The 24079-nt window shown below is 37.8% G+C and overlaps 1 protein-coding gene across 2 annotated transcripts in view; it reads left to right on the top strand.

Annotated features, from left to right (window-relative positions):
• The window catches only part of GRIN2A (glutamate ionotropic receptor NMDA type subunit 2A), a 933223-nt gene extending 909552 nt beyond the window's left edge, over nucleotides 1-23671 (top strand). For both annotated transcript variants that reach the window (XM_089678228.1, XM_089678229.1), the window contains exons 13-14: nucleotides 14326-14564; nucleotides 19508-23671. In XM_089678228.1, coding sequence (XP_089534354.1) covers nucleotides 14326-14564; nucleotides 19508-21292 — 2024 coding nt within the window. In that variant the 3' untranslated portion in view covers nucleotides 21293-23671. The remainder of the gene's footprint in view (nucleotides 1-14325; nucleotides 14565-19507) is intronic.
• Nucleotides 23672-24079: the final 408 nt, after the last annotated feature.

The raw sequence follows: 24079 nt of genomic DNA, 5'->3' as shown, positions 1-24079 counted from the left end.
AAAGACAGTTACAGTATCTTCTAAATATTATTTGCTGGGGGTGAGATATGTAAGAATACAAGTAGGAGAAATTGAGGCAACGATAAAAAAGTAAAGAAAAGTAAGAAAGTTTGCAGCATGATTGTACACTTTCTGAAGAAGCGTTCCCCAGAATGTTCAACAGACCAAGGCTACAAGTAGGTTTAAGCCAGTTCACAATAACAATTTTTTCACAATTTATCTGGTGGCTGGACAAAGTTTGCTGTGCTTCATCAATGTAATTGTAATTATATTTAAAATGTTAAAAATACCTGAAAGTTGTACTTTGAGAAATGTAATGTGACTCGAACAATAACTTATGTTGTTTAATTAAAATGATGGTGCAGAATTGTGTCTGGGCATTGTGAGAGCAGGGACCTATGAGAACTCTGTCCATGAAATAATGCTTCTCTGGGTTGTCAAGGGAAATCTCTTTGAAAGAGATTTTTCAAGTAGTTGTTATTATCTGCTGGTTGGATTGATGTGATGGCCCTTGGTACCAACAGATTATGATTATTATTGCTGTTTTCATTCTCCTCCTATATTACCAGTATTTGGAAGAGCGAGTTATGGAGCCACAGATTCTTTTAACAGTGCTGCAGAGTGTTCCTGAATTAAGAGGCCATAATGTATGGTCAAACAAGCAGTATTCCCAAAACTTCAGAGTCTGCTTTGTAGCCAGCATGGTTGGAGATGAGTGTGGCTCTGTAGATTGTAGCAGGAACTCCATTTTTGGCTTACAGAGTTATGGCTGTGTCCATAATAGACAGCTGGAAGGTGAGTAGGCATTGACCTGCTTTGCATCTTCGTCTCTACTCATGGGTACTTAACAACTCTAAAAACAAAAGAAGATATGTTTAGTTCCAAGAAGATAAAGTGTTCTGCTGGATCTGTTAGGGTGTCCAGCACTTCAGGTGAAAAGGAGCAGTAAAATGCAATAAATACCCCCTTGGTTCGAGCAAGAGGATTAATACTGTGATACCCTGTAGGGAAGAATGTATTCTTAATGTTAGGTATTTTTTCTGAATGGAAATGAATTTCCTGAAGAAGTAGAATGTAATGATAAAGAACCTGTTTTCTCTTCTCTGGGCTATTGAATCCAGGACAGTAGAGGGAGAACAAGGAGAGAAACGTATTATCTTCCATCTAGGGAAAGGAGTCAGAAGCAAAACCTGGTCCTAGGAAACCCACCGAAGTATGCCAGAAAAATATAGAAAGAAAGCAGGAAACAGAGAAAAAGGGAACGAAAATAAGCTAAGAATATAGAAAATCAGTAAGATGATTACCTGTGGCAGGAATTCTGGAAGGGAGGGAAGGCCCTCACCCGGCAGAAAAAATATCCGGGGGGGGGTGTCCCGACCTCTGCATTGGTATAACAAATATAAAATAGGCATGTAGAAAGGCCACAATAACATTATGTAACTGCAGTGCAGCTAATTTCGGTTAGCACTGAAAAGCCTAAGGGGAGGTCGTGGAAGTCACATGAAGTGGCTCCTGAATCAGGCTATAAAGAAAACATATATAAACAAGCCTCATACTGTAGTTAATGGTGGGTGAAAAGTTTTTGAGAGGCAAAAAAAAAAACGGGGGAGGGAAAGAAAAAAAGAAGGGGAAGGGGAGAAAGGGGAAAAAGGTGCGGGGGAAGAGGGTAGGAACATTGGGAGAAGGAAGGAGGGTAAGAAATAAAAAAATACAAAAAGGAACCATAAATAACAATGAGCTTAACAATTTAACATTATAGCATTAGTAATTAGGTCACTGAAGAACCAAGGAAGGGGACAGTTTCCATGGAATAATGAGTATGCTAAATGAGGCAATAATTATCTGGTATCGGCAAGTCAAATAGTGCAACAGACCCTATAGCTGAAAAGGGCAGAAATCAATCATCCTGAAGAACAATGTAGGTTCAGGGGACAGAATCCATGAGAGATATGAAGATATGAGCAAGTCTTCAGGGGCCTTTTGTAAAGCAGAGCGGAGTCTCTTCTTCTTGGATTGGTGCTGCCACTGTGGAACACAAGGAAATCCCAGAGTGGTAGGAGCAAATTGCCAATCTGGTAAGGCAATCTGAGGCAATTCAAAAGTGCTCAGCATATTGGGGAGGGTACGGTAAGATAGAAGACTTACCCTCATGATTCACCCTGAGCTGGAAGGAGAATCCCAATGTATTATTTCATGTGGCAGTCTAGGAGGACCTGAGTGGTTTCAAAGCACTCACAGATAGGGTCAGGCAAGAAAGATCAGGTAGCAGCATGGCCAGAGTTATATTAAAAAGGATAGTATCCAGAGTGTTGGCAGCGTACTTGATGTCCACTTTAATCTTACAGAAATGGATCCGGCATAAGACATCACAAGTGAAAGCAGGATCTGAGTTTCCAGGACCTTTGGTTCTATGTATCCAGTCAATTTCTGAGAGTGTCTTTAGGCTTGTGCAGTAGCTCAATAAAGATAGTTGTGACTGTGGGGTCTAGCTCCTTAGCAATGATAGACTCAGGGGTCCCATGGATCCGTATATTGTTGCACCTGTTGCGGTTTTCAATATCATCCTGCTGATACATTAACTGCTGTATCAGATAAGTGTGGCTATTTAGGATTTCCTCATGTGGTTGTAGATAATGTACAAAGTTGTCAGTCATTTTTCCTACCTTCTCCATGTGTAACCTCAGATCTTTTTTCAGATCAGCTATTTCTTGCTCCATCCATCTCACATAGTGTTCAAAGTTTAGTTTATTTGGCAGAACTTTAATATAAGCTTCCATATCCCAGCCCTCCCTTGAGCAAGCAGATGTTTGTGAAAGGCTACGGGAGTAGGTAGAGAGCCTGTCAGACCCTGTGGATGGTGTGCGGCCTCGAGAGCTCACCTGGGTTGGTGAATGTCGCTCTGAGATAACAGGGAATGAAGAAGCCAGAGCCATCTTGGAAGCTTGCCTGTCCTTGTGAGGGGAGTTGGATCTTGTACAAAAATGATCGATCTCCCTGTTAGGAGGGCCGCTGTTTGACTGTTTCTCTTCCTGTAGTTGTTGTCTCCCCATCAAGGCAAAAATCAGGTGGTTGTGCCAGCCAGAAACAGGTAGAAAGTCTGTGAAAGCCGGGAGCTGATGTTCAGCACATCTCAACGCTCTGTATGCCAAGCCACGCCTCCATGTGTTCCAATAAATAATATTTAAAGTCTTCTTGGTGTCTGCTGAGAATACGATAGCAAGGAGATCATTCCTCTGTTCCTTTGTTGTATATTTAAATTGTAGATGTATTGTTATACCATCAATAACGGTTTTATGTTCTTATATACTGACCAGCCAGGCATAAAGCCTGACTTACATTTATGGTCCAAAATTGATGACCGCCTAATTTTTTCATGGTTAACATCAGTTTTTTTAAGTCTATATTCACAAGTGAGGAAGAATAGTAGAAGACCACCTCCTCACAGTCTCTCCCGGGTTTTAATTTCAAGTCAATATCAATAAAAATAATGTACACTCAACATTAATATCTAATATAGATATTAGATTGTCAAACAAACCCAGTGAAAATGGCCATATCAAGAGATGCATAATGCCTATGACACATTAAGTGCACATCATTCATACAGTCCCAGGACTATAAAACTTGTAACAATGATCCTTATACTGCAATCTAATATGCTTACAGGAAAACTATTATTTTAACCTGCAAAGCAAAAGTAGTTTTTTCCCCCCACTTCATGTTTCCCATCCTAAACAAGACTATTTAGGAACTACTATCATTATGCCATTATCAATGATAACTGTCAAAACATTGTGAATATTGTGATTCAAATTGACAGTAGAACTAATTCCCAAACTATACTTAAAATATAAAAACAAAAAGCAGCACTAAATCACATTAATGTCAGGTGTACCTAATTAGCATCTTATATGTGAATATAACAACATATACACCAAGGAATTAAATTAATGCATATAATACATATATCAAAAAGTGCAAAATATAGTTCCAACGTGAACAACATTTAAAGCAAATTCCTTTCACAGTCAAAATTATATGAAGAGTGTCCCCACACTTCAACTTCCTATTGATAAGTCAAAGGAAGGCACAAGAGCTTTCTGCAGGAGGGATCAGCTGATTAGAAGTAGGGAGAGTTGGGAGCAGTTGGGCTCATGTCCAGGAGGAAGCAGGCCAAGCCACGATCTGTGAAAGGTTAAGCCCCAATATTGGAAGAGAGATCCTGATGGTGGACAGACCATATATCTGGAGAATCGTTGGCTATGGTATTTTTTCTAAGTGTTTAAGATCATTTATAACTTAATGGTCCACATCATCTGGTAAGAGGCTCTTTAATGGTGTCACTTGGTGGTGGATGAGCACTTTTTTTCCACAAGAAGTGGAATTTGGATTGTGAAAGGACTTTGCTTTAAATTTTGTTCACTTTGGGACTTTATTTTTCACTTGTTGATATATGTATTATATGGATTAATTTAATTCCTTGGTGTATGTGTTGCTACAATATATTCACATATAGGATGCTAATTATGTACACTTGATATTAATGTGATTTAGTACTGCTTTTTGTTTTTTTTCTTCTAGCTATTGGTATCACAATTGCTTAGTGGCTGCTTTTTCTTTTAAACACTCTAGCGCAGATTATTTTTACTTTTATATACTGAAAATATGACTTCATGTTCTAGGAGGTATCCCGAACAGAGCCTTCCTAATCCCCCAGGAACAACTTATGTCTCTATTTAAAAAAAAGAAAAAAAAAGAAATCATAGTTCTTCACCTTGCTGTCATTAAAATCTAATGTAATTTATTTTTATTACTGTACAAATTTACCATACCCTTTCAACCTTTTTTTCTTAAAAAAAAAAAAAAGAAATCTCCCAAATTCACAATTATCATGAAAGACTGAAGTCTCTGTGCACTCTCAGGAATTTCTCTAATTCTTTTAATGATATGTTTTCTTCCGCAATTAATGTCATTACTGGAATTCTGTAAGTGATGCACTCACTTTTCCGTCCATCCTGTTAAGAAATGTGTATATCCTAAATGATTAGCAGGAGCCATGCAATTGTATAGAGATGATTTTAGCCCGAATATATAATTAAAGAGACCAGATGTCCTATTTATATTTCTAATCTCTAATCACAGCATTTTTATAAGGCTGAGTCAAGGATTTAAATGGTGTATTAAGGGGTTAATGTTAAGGGGTTAATGACTATCCTCCCCCACACCCTTCCCAAGAGACCTCATCCCTATGCCACTTCACAACCCCACAGTTCAGTCAGGTTTATTCTCTTCACATCCCTAGCTGTCAGCACCAATATCACAAGTGTGACCTGAAATTTCACACATCTCACAAAACTATAATCAGCACAGAGTGGCATCCTTTAAACTAATGGGGCCCTGGATTAAATAATTAGTATTTCAGTCAGGAGGGGTAGTGACCTAAAATTACATTTTTTAGTGACCTAAAACTGCATTTCTTCTCAATAGCATCTTACTGAGCACATAATGAACCAAAAACACAGCATAGCTGCTTTTAAACTACTCACAAGATGGTACTATACACCCTCTATACTTCATGCTATTTATCTTGGGGTCTCTGAGGTGTGCTTCTGAGACTGTCTGCTTAGGGGTTCTTTTAGGCAGATATTTTGAGACTGTGAACATCTCTCCCGGGTCTGGATCAAAATTTCTGCTGCAGTCTCTTCACTCACCTGAATTTGATAATGAAAATGTGCCTTCTTGGTGTGCCAATTTCAGTAATATTGCATAGATAGGAGAAATTGATTCACACTATTTGTGTAGTAACATTATGGGCTATTGCACTACACTGGAAATCCTCCATAGTCCTTAATATTGCATTGGATTGATATCATCACGTTAATGGAAAGGACCCTGCACTGATGCATCTGTTTTCTATAAAATGGGAAACATGGACTGTCCATCATCAGATATTACTAACTTAACCTTGAATTTCCCTCTTTATGTGCATGTTCTCTATATTATGCCTGATTAGATTGTTGCTTTTTTGGCACCTGCATCTCTGCTGACCTATTAGTCTACTTCAAAATTACTACAATATGGATAATCTGAATACTTTCATTGCACTTCTAATTTGTCTGTTTGACTTCCTTTTTATTTTTTTATTCCCTGGCTTTATATCAGTATTTGTTTTTAATATACACTGCTCAAAAAATTTAAAGGAACACTTTGAAAACAAATCAGATCTCAATGGGGAAAAATACCATGCTGGATGTGTATACTGATTTGGACTTGGTAATGTGTTAGGAGTGTAAGGATGCCCCATCATTTGATGGAAATGAAAATTATCAACCTACAGAGAACTAAATTCAAAAATCAAAGTATTCTCACTAGAATAAATCCTTCCATTAAAGGATCATCTTCCTAACATAAATTAGACTGTACATAATAGCACTTTAGCATTTAGAAATTGATAAGTTTCCAATAATAACTAAAACATAGGAGAGGAAATATTAGGAAGTCCCAGAGCTGAGGAGATAAAGTCATTAACACTTATCCAAATGTTTTGGACAGATTAGGAGATCCAGAAGTAGTGGAAAATCAGCAGCATACCTGGAAGCAAATTGCAGAAGGGTACAGACTCATTTTGTGCAATCTAGCAGGTGTAAAGTAACTGCAATGGAATAGCTTCAGTTGTATTACTTTGTTCCTAGAAGAAATCACTGAGCCCTTATATGCATCCTCAAATTCTAACCAGACTTGGTTAGAGGTCTGAAGAGCAGACAAGAACTATTTGAATTGGACCTCTTGGTAACTGACTCTAGGGATGTTAGCAAGGGTAGAGTAGTATGTAGAGACCAGTTTGGTGGAATCTGGACTTCTCAAGAATTGTTCAAACAACTATTGTAATTTCCAAACTGTACTTTCATTTTTATTTTACAACTGCATTGCACTACATTAGAGTTTGCAATTTTCAGACTTTATAATAGATTTGATGGCGCCCCCCCCCCCCCCTACACACACACACACTGCATATTTACAGGGAATAGACAAAATTATGGAAACAACAGATAAATGAATAAAATTGTTACTTAATATGGTGTTGGACTACCTTTGGCATCTAAGAAAGCTTGAATTCTCCTGTTAATTTACAAATATAAGTCTTGGATGGTAGATAATGGAACATGATACCACTCTTCATGCAAAATTGTTCCAATTCTCACAGAGATGCTGAAAACAGAGCTTGAACCTTGTTTTCCAAAATGTATCATGGTGGTTTTAAGATATTGAGGCCTGGTGACTGTGGCGCCCTGGGAAGATGTGAGATGTCATCTGCATGCTTGACAGACCACGTTTTGACAACACCAGATGTGTGAATCAGAGCATTATCGTCTTGGTAAATGGTGCTGTGTTCAGGAAATAATGCCTGCACCATGTGCTCATGGTCAGCCAAAATGTGTACCTTGTCACTGGCAGTTACTCTACTTTTCAAGGTGACGATGGGGCCTGCAGAATGCCAACATATGGCTGCCCAAACCATTATTTACTTTGCTTTACTGGTGGCACAAGACAGTCCTGGTCGTAAGCTGGGGATGGTGTACCACACGTAAACACGTCTGGTGGTTGGGAACAGTGTGAAGCTCAATTAATCAGATCATATTACAGACTTCCATAGATCGATAGTCCATGGTTTATAGGTGTTGCACCACTCTCTCCTCTTCTGATTAATGTCAGTCACTAGTGGTTTGGCAATTGCAGCTCGCCCATGAATATTTTGTTTATGGAGTTTCCTCTGCACTGTTTTTGAACTCTGTAGTCACATTTGCAGCAGTTGTTTTCTTATTCTGGTTCACAATACTACACAATGTCCTCTTGCCTCTTTCGGTTAGTTAACCATGTCGACCATGCTTCTACTCATCAGACTACGTTTTCCCAGAAATGTCATAAACTTTGATACTTTACCTCGCAACACTGCAAATAAATTGACAACTTCAGAGGCAGCAGCTACGCGAGCACCAAAATTTTCCTACTTTTAAACTCAGTATGCTGTTATCTTTTTTTCTGAGTTCTGGGGTACTGAATATTTGCAGAGTTTTGGGTGGGATAAAGGCTCTAGTCCTGATTGTCCTGTTACCAGCTCCCACTAATTATGCACCTGTGCTTGGGTCTTTTTGTGTATGAGCTAAATGAAGCTCAAATCTCAGTGCACCCGGAGGCACCCGTGAGGCAATGGAGTAGTCTGTGTCTTTACCAGGCTGATGCCTGAGAGAAAGTTGGTGTCTGTGCTGAATCAGACGAAGGGTTAAGTGGACCAAAATACAGGAGATTGTGCTTGTTTCCTGTTTTGTATGATGCTGAAACCCTTTTGATAGAAACCTGATGTTAAGGAACATTTTCCTTTTGGATACAAAGTGGCGACATGCCCTTATTATATACAGGTATCCAACTAGTTGAAAACGATCATCACACAATCTAAAAAGAACATTTAAAATGTGCTAAATGTTGAAAGAAGGAATAAAAGCAAAAGAGGTATTGACTGAAGGAATAAAAGGAAGAAATACAAGGAGACAAGTAAAGCAACAAGAAATAATTAAATGTCCATACCACCAGTGCCTGATTATAACTAGAGACCATGAGCTGTCAATGAAAAGCACACTCTCACAAAGAAACAGAAACAGCCACCATGAACACAAATGTGTGGCGTGCGGATGTTAAGGACCAATCTCTTTGCTGCTGCACATATGCTAATGTGGTTAACAAGAGGTGAAAGAGACAAGAGGTAAAATGACTTAACTGGCCATAGCATTGTGAACAAAGCCATCAAAGATGCTTTTTTTAAAATTGAGGAACAACAAAATGCCAGAAAAGATACACTACTAACTGACCCATTATAACTACATAATTAGTCAAGTAAAAAAGAACACAAGTTTATCTTGTTCAACCGATTGAAAAAAAAACATACATAAATTGAAAACCGCCATATACAGAACCCTATGCCTACAGTTAATCCAATTTGCTCCATTGTGGGAAAAAAATCCCTCCTGATCTCCTAAGGCAATAGGATATTCCCTGGATCAACCATCTCTGGTGTTATTAATTGAAAATGTCAATAGCCAGTTATAGCCTGTGCATTCAAGAATGTAACATTTTTCAAAACAATTAACTGAACTGGTGAGAACTAGTCCCAGATATCTCAAAAGTGTATTTTAATAGATTCAGAAGTGTCACTGGTAGCTTCCAGTACAATTCTTTTTTCTTCTTGTAATTCTATCTTCAGTATATTTATTTACACAGACTGATAAATAAATCTGCAAAAATATTAATCTTAAAAGAGGACATTTCTCATAAAAATAAAATGTCCACAAGGGACCTGGCCCACCACATGCAATGGACTGCATTGAGATGCATTTTTAAAGACAGGCTAAATGCAAAATCAGTTCTTTGCAATAGGCTCAGTTCACACCAATGCATTACACTGGTATGTGCTGGGTGAAAATAGAACATGCTGCTTTTAAGAGAGGCACAATACTCTACAACACATTACAACTCACTGCAGCATGCTGCAACACATGCTAAGGAAATAATTATACTTTATTTTCTCTCCTGCTGTGAACAATATAGCTGATACATCAATGCGACATGTAAATAAATTCACATCAATACAACACGTTACAAAAATGGATGTGAACACACATCAACCAATGCATAAAGTGCACCTCAACACATTCGCTTTAGCACGTCCAACCTGTTCTAGAGTCTTGTAAATTCCATATTGTCTTTTTTAACAGATGATATTTCTTTTCTCAAAAGTATTTGATTTTTTTCTAAATGTCAGCTGGCACATATTTGAGGTAAAACCTGAGACATTTGGATTATTTGATATAAATGCATGCGATGAATGACCTATTCTCCTACCTAGCATAGAAACATTTTTTAAAATTAATGATATGTGAAAATTTCTCTTTATTATGATTACAGACAGATGAAACAAATTGACAAATAGTACACTTCTTAAGGACCCATTTATATTCGTGTGGTCTGTTACATGCATTATGTCATGCATTAGCATGCATTGTGTTAAGGTAGCCTATTCATTTTATGTGGCCTGCTGACATATTCCAGCTTGTTTAAAATTGAATGTCACCTTTTTTGTAATGCAATGCACGGCAATACGCTGTCATGTATTGGGACACAAAAGTGTAATTCAGCACCAAGGGAATAGCCTGCAATTTGACTGCATGTAAAGTAATAAAACACAAAATCCTAGAACCCAATCATGACCAAGCATGCTGTTCATAAAGGGCACAGACTACAGAAGGTTATAGCTGAAATTTATATTATTGGTCTAGTCTAGGAATTAGATAATGAATTAATCAATAATAGGAATTAGTGGTTCTTATTCCAGTGAAAACAACCTCTTCTAAACATAGCTGCCACAAAGTTAATGACATGCATAAATGCACAAACCTATAGTTAATAATACATTTAATGGATCTAGCATATATTTATGCATGTGAGCTAGGAATCTTAGATTGTAAGCTCTTTGAGTTCAGAGCCTGATGTTAATGCACAATATATAAACTGCTGTGTAAATTGTTGGTGCTATATAAATACTTGTAATAAAAAAAAAAATGGATACCAAGTCAAGTACAGATACAGCAGGTAGGTAAATGAGACAAACATATACAGTCTTGTGGTCCAATTTTACTAGTAAGGTCTCATGCACAAAAAATCCAGGGCCAGTACGTCCAGGAGCAGTAGTGTCTTGGCAGAGAAAACTCCTGGCACTTGTAAAAGTGTCTAATGCTTTTACAAGCATTTGGGTGCATTTACAGGCATCAAGCTCTTGGGCGTTAATTCATTATCATTGTATCATTGGCCAGTATAATAATTTTTTCTGGCTATTAAAAGGAATTAACGCTCAAGTGCTTAACGCGCCTAGAGTTAACACACGTTTAGGTGCGTTTAGACGCGTTTACACATGTCAAGCATTTTTCCTGCCAAGATGCTGCTTGTCTGGATGCACTGACCCTGGATTTTTTTTTGTCTGCTGGTAAATGTTACTGCTACCAAAAGATTCTAAAAGTCTATGTGTGCATGGACACATAGAACAATACGGAGGGCTGTTTAGAAGCAGTAAAAAACACCCCACCTGATACCCCTAAAAGTAGCTGCAAAAACACCCTGTGTGCATGAGGCCTAATAGCGAATGCCACATATCTTTTATTGAAATAATATATTTCCATGCATTGATACGTCTGTTGAATATGCAGTTTAAAATGTTGCAGACATATTTACAATTTATTTAAGCTACTTATAATAAAGCAACCCTTTCTGGAAAATTAAATTGACCAAAACACTGCCCTTGCAAAAGAAGAAAGCAAAATATCTCTCTCTTTTTGTCCACACCATGAAACACTGCTCTGTTGAAGAGAAATCTTTTTCTGAAACCTGTTCAGAAACCAATACATCTGAGAGTGTTACTCTTCTGGTTCCCTATTGCACTCAGGGCCAGTTCACAGAGTTGCACTGTGTTAGCACGCATGCATTATCATGTGTTGCAATAAGATAGTCCATTTAAATAAATGCACATTAATGCAAAAAAAAAATGCACCCAAAAAGGTGCACATAATATCTTCTGTAATGAACATTAACATACATGGTGGTATGAACTTGGTTTCAATAATTCCTCATACTGACATTCAAATCACTACTGTATCCTGTAGTGACATATGGAGGTAGATGAGTGGAATCATTATTATGGATTTCCTTTTTAAATCATTATCCTTGAATTGCTATATGTGACAATAATGAAGTCTGATGAACTCCAAACAGAATAAAAAGATGAAGAGTACGGCTACGTTAACACTTGATTTTATTTCTAACTCCTGCCAAACACCCCTATAGCGTTTAACAAGCGTTAGGCATTTTTGTGCATTTTTGAGGCGTTTGATAGGCATTTGCAAAGCTTTAAATCCACAACACAAACGCCTATAATTTAGTTTAATGATATTAACGCTCCGCAAACGCTTGCCAGGCGTTTGAGAAGCGTCACCATAGACTTTAATGGGAGGCTTCAACTCCTCCTGACTCGACATGAGGCATCAGTTTTGCAGCGACGCGATGCTAACGTTTCAGTGTGAACAGCACTGTGTGCTGCCATGTGCAGAATTTTCATAGGCATTTGAGAAGCGTTAAAAACGCTTCCCAAACGCCTGTCTGATGCCTGCTGACAAAGCTAGTGTGAACTTAGCCTTATACTGAACAGAGTGTCACTCTTGTTTTTTCCAAAATTCACAAGTCAGTGACATCTCCTAAGACTGAAGGCTTAGCCTAAAGTCACACCTGAGACAAGCTGTCAGGGATCTCCTTGATCCCCGCCGCGATAGTCCCGGCGCAGGCGAAGTGCGCCGCCCTGTGCAGGGACACGGGCACTAGGTCCGGGCAGGCCGCAGCGTTCGAGTTCGCGCATGCGCAGTAGAAGCCGCGGCCGCCCGCTGGGCACCAATGGCAGCGCAGAGTGGGATATTTAAATGGCCCTGAGCTGTCATTCAGTGCCTTCTGGTCTTTCCTGCATCTTGTGAATCTGCGAACCTGTGCCCTGTAAGTTATTGACCCGGATTGTACCTGACCTTGCTAATTTCTCCTGTCCTGACCCTTGCTTTGCCTGACCTCCGTCCTGGATGCCCCCTATTGGATTTGACCTGCTGTTGCTGACCTGGCGTGTGACCCGACCATTCTCTGCCCGCTGCCTTGTACCTTACCGTCCTCTCTGTTACCGACCCGGCCCGCCTGACCTTGCTCATCCATCCATCCATCCCTCGCAGTGGGGTCTTCTGACCTCCTCATATCAGACTCTTTCCCGTGGGAGCCCTTGGCGCATACCACTACCACTGACGGACGTACCCAGTAGCCACGACCTGGTCTCGGGGGGGCTCCAAGTCCATCCCCACCATCAGGGGCCCTGGTGAACAAGCACCCTGGGACTTAGATTTCGTGCGCTGGGGGCGCCTATTCAGTGGAGTGCTAGGGGCGGCCCCTTACACAAGCAGGCATCATACATTCCAACAGCTCAGCTATAGACACAGGTGTGCATAAACATCTTGACCTGGTCTTTACAGCCTGTTAATTAACATGTCATAACTGGCTAATTGGAGGTAATTAAACCTATTAGCAGAATATCTGTTAATCCAAGCTTGTGTTGTAAAATTACCACTAACATTTCTGTCAGTAACATAAATAGTACTTAGCAGAGGTCTGAAAAGCCAGGGCATTAATAGCTGTCATAAAACAGTTTGTGTAAATGCCAGACCCAACATTTACACATAATTCATAAATCATGATAAGGAAGTGCTACAAGCATCCTCCTCAATGTAGAACTGAATTACAATCCATTCAATACCAAACACTCCCATATATATGAGGTAGAAAGGCAGATGAGACACATTCCATCTCCTGAATAATTTGCAACCAATCCATATAATTTCTGATGTAGACATCATATAGATATATAATGTAGACATCATTAAATCATGATTTTATGCTATGTTGATTGTTTTGCTGTAAAAAATAGTCATAGGAAAATATGATTGATTTAGAAATCTGGCCTGGAGTTATCCCTGATGGCAATTTTTTAGGTTTAATAGCTCTGTCAGAAATGGACTTACTCTGAATGAATTGGGCACTGCACTGGAACTTGTTAAGTACTTTTCATTTTTAATACCATTTATTTTGCTGTCCACTTTTTTTTGTAATATCTTTTCTATAATTTTTTTTATTGCACCATTTTTCTTCTACTTTCATTTAAACGATATTTTAAAATTGTTAAGCTGGGTATCTAATTGCTCTATTTAAAAATCAAGAAATTCTTGCATCTTGAAGAAATATACCATGCATAAAATTCTGTTCCATCCCTGTCTGGAATGGCAGAGGGTGCAACAGACATTTCTTAAATCCTAAAGTTCATCATTGCTATAACCATTACTGTGAACAGTGTACATTCTGATTAAAACCTTGTGGTGGCAGCTACTGGTTGTTTGGGTAAAGGGTTAACTGCAGAGATCATCCCAGGGATGATCAATCTCCGACTTCTGGCATCTAGATTGGTGTCCTGTGAGCTGGATAATCTCTGTGCAGGGTGAGGCTGAGAATGTTATTGTCATATTATGTGTAGTGCAAATTCTTCTCACTGTTATAAAATACATTCAAACATCATTGTCTGTTAAAGGCAAAAACACATTCACATTCTTTGGTTTTCCTCATTATGCCTTGTTAACTCCTAGACAAATCCGTGTGGTGATCTATTCTATGCAGTAATAACTCTACTAAATATTTTTTATTCTCTAGGTGAGATGGAAGAACTAGAGACTTTGTGGCTCACTGGTATCTGTCATAATGAGAAGAATGAAGTGATGAGCAGTCAGCTAGATATTGATAACATGGCAGGTGTTTTCTACATGCTGGCAGCAGCCATGGGTTTGAGTCTGATAACCTTTGTCTGGGAGCATCTATTTTACTGGAAACTAAGATACTGCTTTACTGGTGTTTGTACAGGAAAACCAGGACTACTGTTTTCCATAAGTAGGGTACGTATGACTCTAGAAAAAAAATCAAGCTACTGTACAATTGTACTTTACAGTTTGAGCTGCCACATATAATAATATTTTTGCTAAATTTTTCATTTATGGTTTAGCTCCCACCTCAACACAAAGTTTTTTGCTTTTTCCCTGGAGTACTTTATGTCTCCTGCAATATTTTTTCAATGGTTCAATTGGTATAAACCATAGCTCCACATGGGAAGGTCACCATTTGAATTTCTGAGAGGAAAATGGGGAAACCATTTTCATTTTCTTTTATTTAAGCGGGAAACTCTCCTTTAAAAGGCTGTTTTACTCAAAAAGTCATATTTTATATATAGGTGAGGCCTACTGGACTAAGTCAGCCCATGTCTTCATATAGGTTTTGGGAATTGCAACTGTAAGCACTCTCTGCCATGGTTCCTGACACATTCCCTATCTTCTCTGGGGTTTTGGGTGTTCCCACCCACCTTTACCTGTCCCATATGCATCCCCTGAATGAAAAATCAGGGACCTCTCAAAATGGCCACAACAGAAATACAAACCAAGGGACTCAAGAAACAAAGTTCTCACCAAAATAATTTTCCAGAGATACAAGAAACTCAGGTTGTTTAACTCTTCAGCATCAACCAAAAACTGAAATATTTCTTCAGTCTAGTTTGACCGTCCCTTTATTATACAACATACATGTAGTTAGTCCCTTTACTGTACAACTTACCTAATAGTAGAAGTGCATGCTTATTAATACTTTCTATACAGCATTAACATATTTAACAAAATAATTTATAGTAGGGTACCAAATCTACAGAATTATTACTATACAGAATGTAACTTGAGACAAATACATGACACAGATTTCTATTATCTAACATCTAAGAACAGGCATATAGTTGAATGCACTTATTTAGGGGAACACGAGCAAAGCCTGAAATCATGCAAACAAAATCATTGCCAATTTACAGAAGTTTATAGTTGTCTTCAAATAATCCCCTGGCTGGTTTTCCTTGGTCAGAATGAGAAGCCCAAAGAGTGAAACATACAGAGCTACTTGTAATGGAAAATGTGTATGTGTATGTGCTGGTGGTGAGGGGGGGCAGGGTTGGATATGGTATCTGCAAAAAAACCTTCTGAATTGAGGATGGAATGGAGTAATTAAAGTGATTAAAGATATTTCCAAGTAACACTTGCAGCTGATTTAGGAATTAGGGCACTTTTTGGTACTAACCTGTGACATTTGTAGAGGATGAGACAGGGATGCGATGAGCTATACCTTTTAGGGAAAATACACAGCTGATGCTCAGCCCTTTTTGTATATTTCCCTGTGACCTGCTTGCAGCTTGAGATGTAAAATTACCATGCTATGCTCAGTTAAGCCACACTGTGAAAGTTTTGCAAGTTTATAAAAATAATAAGGTATGGTAAACTGGGGGGAAAACAAGAAACATACGCATTTAGAACCCATAAATGTAACAGATAAATAGTGTTTAACAGGTGCTGAGAAGGAATAACCCAAACACACATGAGTTTGGTTCAGAAGGGGTTGGCTGAACATTACTGAAGTTCAGGTGCAGAATCCAATCCCCTTTGGAGACAGCCACATGTAATATAATGTAATGAACATTTTCAAAGCTAATAGGCAAATGATTGTCAAACAAATGTCATGGGCACTTCCCTGGGGAACATATACTAAGGCAAAAAAGTTTAAAATTCCATTTGGTTTGAAATGGCAGTTTTAATAAGGGCAAGATTAAAATGAATAATTCCTTTAAATAATGTACCTGGAGTATGTCCTTAACCTGTTTGTGAAGTCAAATATCTGTACAATGTATACAAAAAAATGCATTTTATTTCTGGTAAATGACAGCACCTGGCTGCTTACTCCTGCTTGCAAACAAAGCTGCAGGGGATCCTTGAATATGGTCTGATATGGATTTCAAGAGGGAACCTCCACACAAACCCATACCCCCCTCCCCAAACTGTACCAAGGCACATGCCCTCAACATGGTGTGGTACATTATCTGGGAGGAAATCCTTGGCAAAGCACTTTGTCCCTTTATGGTCTTTCCAGTTGGTTGTGGGAATCTGTCGTGGGGGCTTATTGGAATCTGGACATCACTTGGGGGCCCCCAAATACTGCACCACTATGTAAATGAGTAAGATTGACAAATCCTGTTTGACAAATCCTTTATATGAAAATTAAAAAGAGTTCTATTAACTAAATCCTTCATCAATCAAATTGACTAGTGATAGAGATCCTTGTTAACCATTATGAACAACACCAGCTGGCTGACTAAAATTAAAAACCCTCTGACCCATCAGCACACCCGATCCCGTCGCTCACTCACAAATAATGACAGCTCCCAGTTCTCACCACTAAAGGTAAACAAAGAGTCAGGGTCTCCATGGCCACATGACCTTATTTGGCTAGCGGCATTGCAGGGAATCCTGAAATCACAGATGAATTTAATACAAGTCTAAACTAGTATGGTGGTTCTAAATGCCTTATATAATTTACTAGTTTTGTATTTCCAACGTATATTCTATATCCTGTTTTTTTTACAATACCCAGTGGTTTGATGCATGAACATTCACTTAATGGATTGTGTTCCACATTTTGTGTCATGTATTTGTAATATATCTCTGGGGCTACAAAAAGCTAAACATATAAAATTACAGGACATTTTACAATCTAATTCACTGTAGTTCTTTACACAGAAAAAAGAAAAATCAGACAAAGAAATTCATTAGGGAGAAATCCAGCATACTGTATAATTTTCCATTGAAACTGTTAAGTTAGCATTCTATCTTAAACTGACTAAACCAAATACACCAGTACCAAGAAGATTTGGGTCTGATAAAGAATATTTTCTCTTTATGATTAATGAATATATAATAATAATATCCAAACATCAGCAGCATATTACTTACCCTATAGGTTGCTAATCTTACTCTCTGCTTAACTCCTTTTCATAAAAAAAAGAGTTTTTTTTTCTCTTTGCATGTACTTTCAAATACATATGAAAGCATACTGCCATGTCAAGGCATCCTTCAAAGCACGATTCATATACACTCACAGGCCACTTTATTAGGTACACATGTTCAATTGCTTGGTAACACAAATTGCTAATTAACCAAATTACATGGCAGCAATGCAATGCATTTAGGCATCTTGGCGTGGTGAAGATAACTTGCTAAAGTTCAAACTGAGCATAAGAATGGGGAAGAAAGAGGATTTAAGTGACTTTGAATGTGGCATGGTTGTTGGTGCCAGATGGGCTGGTCTGAATATTTCAAAAACTGCTGATCTACTGGGATTTTTAGGCACAACCATCTCTAGGGTTTACAGAAAATGGTCAGATAAAGAGAAAATATCCAGTGAGAGTCAGTTGTGTGGACAAAAATGCATTGTTGATGTCAAAGGAGAATGGGCTGACTGGTTTGAGAAGATAGAAAGGCAACAGTAACTCAAATAACCACTCTTTACACACTTTAAATGGGTGATGTCACATACAATGCAGCCCCATTGTTGAGCAGTTCATTGATACATGGAAGCCAGAGCTTATGCGATCATTAGTCTTTTCTAAAGGAGAGTTAAAAAAAAGATAATTGCAAAGTAATTTCCTATAAACTGTATGTAGCATGTATATGAGCAGGAGGGAGGCAACATTTTAAACCTTGGTTATTTCAGCCTTTTCTTCTGCTTTTATTATTAGAATGTCTGTATTGCCTTACAGCAACTAATCAGATTCATACTTTCATTATTCACATGTCCTTTTCCACTGTTAAATATGACTGCTGTGGATTGCTTTGGATCATTGCACACATGTTTTTATTAAAGTCGCCTTAATAAATAGAACCCAATATTCTTTAACCACTTGCCTACCAGACACTTCTACCCTCTTCCTGCCCAGGACAATTTTCAGCTTTCAGCACTATTGCACTTTGAATGACAAATGCGCTGTCATGCAACACTGTGCCCAAACTAAATTTTTTGCATTTTTTTTAGACAAATAGAGCTTTCCTTTGGCGATATTTATTCATTTAATTTATTTTTTGCTAAACAAAAAAAGTTTTTCTTAGATTCTGTTATAAAGTTTTGTAAATAAGTGATTTTTCTCCTTCACTGATGTGCGCTGATGAGGCTGCACTGATGGGCACTGATAGGCTGCACTGGTGAGGAGGCACTAATAAGGCTGCACCGATATGCAGCACTGATGGACACTGATAGCCAGCAGTGAGGAGGCACTTATAAGAAGCACTGTTGGGTACTGATAGCCAGCACTGATAGGTAATGATGGACAGTATTGATAGCCAGCATAGATGGGCACTGATATCCAGCACAGATTGGCACTGATAGCCAGCTCTTAGGGCACTGATGGGCACTATTGGCTGCACTGAAGGGGCTAAACTGATCATCAGGGCACTGATGATCAGTGGCCTGATGATCAGTATAGATGTCCCCCTGAAAAATGCTGCTAACCGGCATTTCCTATTTATATCACATCAGCTGTGATTGGACACAGCTGATCACATGATAAAAGGCAGCTCTGATTGGCTCTGATTTACCTGGACATGTGATCAGCTGTGTCCGAAGGACACAGCGATCGCAGATTGTGCACAGTGCGTGCCCCAGGACACCTTCCCAGAACTAGCTGACCACTCTGTAGCTGTCTTTTGGCTATAGCGCAGTTGGGAACTGGCTAAAGCAGGAGGTGGCCAAAGGTTTACCTCACCACTTCTTTACCTTTTTTTAGAGTTAAGTACTAAACAAGCTCCTCAGAAATTTTTAAACTAATCTGTAGGCAAATTAAACATATTTTTTAATCATCAAAATTAAATTAGTAAAAATTCATAAGTATATTAATATGTATATACGGCTACATCTGATGATGAAGAGCTTCTTGATAAGATTTGAGAACATAACAATGTATTCTGTTTGTATTTTTCTCTAGGGTATTTACAGCTGTATCCATGGAGTGCATATAGAAGAGAAAAGGAAATCTCCAGATTTCAGTTTTACTGCTTCTCAAACAAACATGTTAAAATTGTTGAGATCATCAAAAAACATGACTAATTTAAGCAATCTAAACTCATCCCAATGTAATTCTCCCAAAAGAACAACTAATTATATTCCAAGAGGGTCTCTGTTGATGGACATGGTGCTAGATAAGGGAAATCTAATCTATTCAGATAACAGACCTTTCCAGCAAAAAGAGATCTATATTGAAAATGCACATGATCTCTCAATTCTACCTAGCAACCGCCATAAGGACAATCTTAACAATTATGTGTTTCAAGGTCAACACCCCTTAACATTAAATGAATCCAACCCCAACACAGTTGAGGTTGCTGTTAGTGCAGACCCCAAAGCAAATTCAAGACCAAGGCAGCTTTGGAAAAAGTCAGTGGAGACTTTAAGGCAGAATCAGGGTTCAGTTAATGAAAATGGAAATGAAGATCCCAAACCATCCAGCAAAAACAAGCATTTTCTTCCAGAGGATGGACATTTTTCTGATGCATCTGACACATCAAGCAGAGCAACCTGCCAGGTAGACACTGAAAGCAATGGCAAATCTCACAAGAGTAAGGAAAACCTAAAGAAAAGATCCATATCAAAGTATCCTAGAGACTGTAGTGAAGTTGAGTTATCTTATTTAAAAAGTAAACAAGGTTCTACTCGTGATAAAATCTACACCATCAATGGGGACAAGGAGCCTAATTTTTTAGTGGAGCAGCCTCAGTATGGTGACAATGCCCCTGCTCAAGAGGAAGGAGATTACCCTGAGGTGTATCAAGATCACAATGACAATTACAAAAAGTCAGAATCTTCTCTTCATATTAATAGGACTCCTTTGCACAATGAGGACAGTCTTCCAAATAATGATATTCAGTACAAATTATTTAATAAACATTATAGTTTAAAAGAAAAGAATGCATCAATAGCAGAAGTCAATGACAGACATAGGCAAAACTTGACCCACTGTCGAAGTTGTCTGTCTAATGTACCCAGTTATACTGGTCACTACTCAGCCAGGTCCCCTTACAAATGTGATGACTGTCTGCATATAGGAAACCTTTATGACATTGATGAAGACCGAATGCTACATGAGACCACTAATTCTGTTCATTCTGAAGATGTTTATGAGCACAACTGGGTTGAGAACAATGCTCTACAGTTTCAGAAGAAGAACAAGTTAAGAATTAATAGGCAGCATTCTTGTGATAACATAAATAAACCCAGGGAGATAGACATTGGAAGACCATCCCGTAGTATAAGCTTGAAAGACAAAGAACGCTATTTGCAAGAAAGCCCTTTTGCTAACCTCCTTATTGTTCCCTCAGAAAAACTATTGGGAAATAAGATTCCACTTTATACACACTCTTTAAAGGAAACTAAGCGAAGCAGATCCCTTTACACAGATATTTCTTCTGAAAACCCTTTCCTGCATTCCTATCAGGAGAACCAAAACCTGAGTCATGGACAGAGCTCCTCTGATATTTATAAACAATCTACATCATTGAAAGCAAGAAGTGATAATTATTTAAGGTCGTCTATTAAATCTACCACTTCATATTCCTCAAGGGATGGACGGGTACCCAATGACATGTGTGTTTCAGAGTATGTCATGCCTTATGCTTCAAGCAAGAATAGTATGTGCCCAGCTCCAAGGGTTGTAAATTCCTGCAGCAATAGACGTGTATTTAAAAAAATGCCTAGTATTGAATCAGATGTTTAAATGTTTACTGTATGTACCATGTCTTGCTCAAAATGAAAAAAAAGGAAAAAATGTATAGCTGCCAACAGAATCCAAGAATAATGAACAATGCTTATAAAAAGCAATGTTAACTTTCTCAGTACATAATATTCCTAGGGCTTCCGCTCATCCCAGTCTACCTGGGATAATTTGCTTTTGTTACTGGATTTATTTAAAATATTTTCAAACAGTCTACCTAAAGGCATGATGGCCCTAGGCTAATGAGCAATCATAAAAAAATACAAATATCGAAATGCACTTGACTCCCAAACAAGCTGCCCTTCTGAAGTGGTTTGAAAGTCATGTGAATTTGGTTTCTTTGTTGTGGGAGCTCTGAATTATCTGTAAAGCAAACAGAATATACCTGTAAGGTAATGCAGCTCTTTTGTCAATAACCTTACAAAATAAGGACAAACTAAGCCATGACATAGGCCAACACTGAAAATACAATCTGATTAAATATTGGCAGCTATTATTTTATGTGTTTTACACATTAGGACATTAGTATGCTACACTAAAACACCTCTTATGTTACTTGTCAGCTATTGTTTTTACTAGCAAAATAAGCAATACTGTATGCATGTAGTTTAACACAAAGAAACTGTTTTATGTAGAATGCATTTGCACAGTCACAAGGGGCTGACAAAAATTACTTTTACTTATAGGATTTCAAAAAAATCAATTAATGATTTTCACAATATTTGTGTATAAATGCAGATAGCGTAGACTAAACTAGATCCAAGAGTTTTCATTTATAACATTCTGTTCATGTAAGACATCACTATTTTATTCACAGACAATAGATTTGTGGCATGGTCACAAGTTTTAATAAGTTTTACTTTTTTTTCAGCCCAAAGCTCTAGTAATTCATGTTAGTTATTATTTGTTAAAAGATTTATCCAGTCAATGCTACACCATTTTTATTTTCTACATTTCCAAAGTAGCGTATTGCAGCCTAAAATGTTACAGATATTCCACACTGCTACCTTATGTATATACATACATGTATAGTACACCGAACGACTGCTACATTTGTAGATATATCAGTTGAGTACATAGCTATAGATCTACAGTATATTTAAATATCAGTACAGATGTAGCAAAATTCTGTAATTTTATTTGAGTAAAATAATTTACAATGGTATCACAGCTGATCTCTTAAAATGTTTCTTCTCATTAAGGATACAAATGTTTATCTTGATTATCTGCACCGGAAATGTTGATGTGTAGCACTTAAATCAGTGCATGGTAGTCTGCTACATCTGCATGTCTTTATGTTTATTGTACAAAGGGAATTCCATATTGACAAATGTCTGGAAGGTTATTCATTGACCTTGTATAAAACACTTGTGCCATGTTGTTATTGGACAAAGAGAACTCTTTTAAGTTGAATATTACACTATAGGTGTCATTAGTTAAAAAAATCCCTAAAAAACAAAAAAAATGAAGAAACGGAAAATGGAAGTTTGACTATTGTACTTAACAGCCAGCCCTTATTCCAGTTGTCATGTGTCATTCTGACATACATTAGGATATGAAAACAGTTATTTGGTTACCACTGGTAAAATAGACACATTTCCTTTCCTTCATTTTTTTTTAACAATTCAGCCTTTCTGGGTTTGACTACTGCCCACTGTGTTTTCAGATCCCAATCTGAAATTCATCTTCTGCTTTTAGGTATGGTTTCTAATGGCTATTTTGCATATAAAGCATAATTACATGTTATGCAAAAACATTCTGAAAAATTCTGATGTATATCCTAAAAGGTAACTTTACCATGCACAGCACTAGAAATGAAATGATTTAAATTAAAACCATTTGACAAATTTGGAGGAAAGGTTCACGAAGCCTAGCCTATTTATTACAGTTGAGTCAATAAAGTCTTAATATAGTCATTGGCTATGATCGAGCATTCAGGATGGGAAAAGAAGATTTTTATTGACCACAAAACTGCAACCTTCCCATACTCTATATACACAAGGAAATAAAATGATACATTTTATAAAATACTAAATTCCAAACTTAATTTTTGAACTGAAAAATGTTAGATTTTTTTTCCCATATTGAGCATCTAGCCAAGCACTGAGCTGATACATCAATAGATCTTCATTTTAAAATAGTTTTTCTTTTTTGGCATGGGCAAAAATGTATAACATGCATCTGCATGTATATTATGAGAATTACAAAGTGTTTTCAGTAAGCACATACTTTGAATGGTTAGTGTAACTTTACCTGAAAGTAATTTTGTTGTGCCTTTCAAATTGTGCATGCTCGTTTTGCCATATTTTAATGATTGTACTTCATATACATTTTGTATTCTCCCGTTAGTGGTCATCTTTATATAAAGGAATGTGATTAGAACATTTTTTTAAACAGACCTAAAAACTCACTAAGCTCAGCAGCTGATTGCTAACAGCATAAGCAAGCAGTCCATACTGTTCGTAGCAATATTACCCTCCAGCATTGTCTGGTGCATTCTACCTAACGTTCATTTTCTGAACAATGGAATAAATGCAGTCCTTGTCTTCTACAATTCCTGGCTGCTGAATGATCACCTGTCTATGGATACGCAATGTAAAATCTGCTTAAGGAAGGAGGCACTAGAGAATCATATTGTTGCAAGACTTTCTATCTGCTGACGGCTATAGACTTTAATTCATATCATCAGATATTCCCACAGATTTACTGTAAAAGAGAAGTACGGGTAAAGTCTGTTGTTGGCTAACATCACAGAGCTGGTCCAGGCTCTGCAGGGATCCTGAAAATAAT

The sequence above is a fragment of the Staurois parvus genome, unplaced genomic scaffold, assembly GCF_062004578.1.
Source record: "Staurois parvus isolate SC_StPar_1 unplaced genomic scaffold, SC_StPar_1.0 ptg000200l, whole genome shotgun sequence".
NCBI classification, from domain to species: Eukaryota; Metazoa; Chordata; class Amphibia; order Anura; family Ranidae; genus Staurois; species Staurois parvus.
The sequence above is the reverse complement of the archived record's forward strand: the minus strand, read 5'-3'. Positions and strand labels throughout refer to the sequence as shown.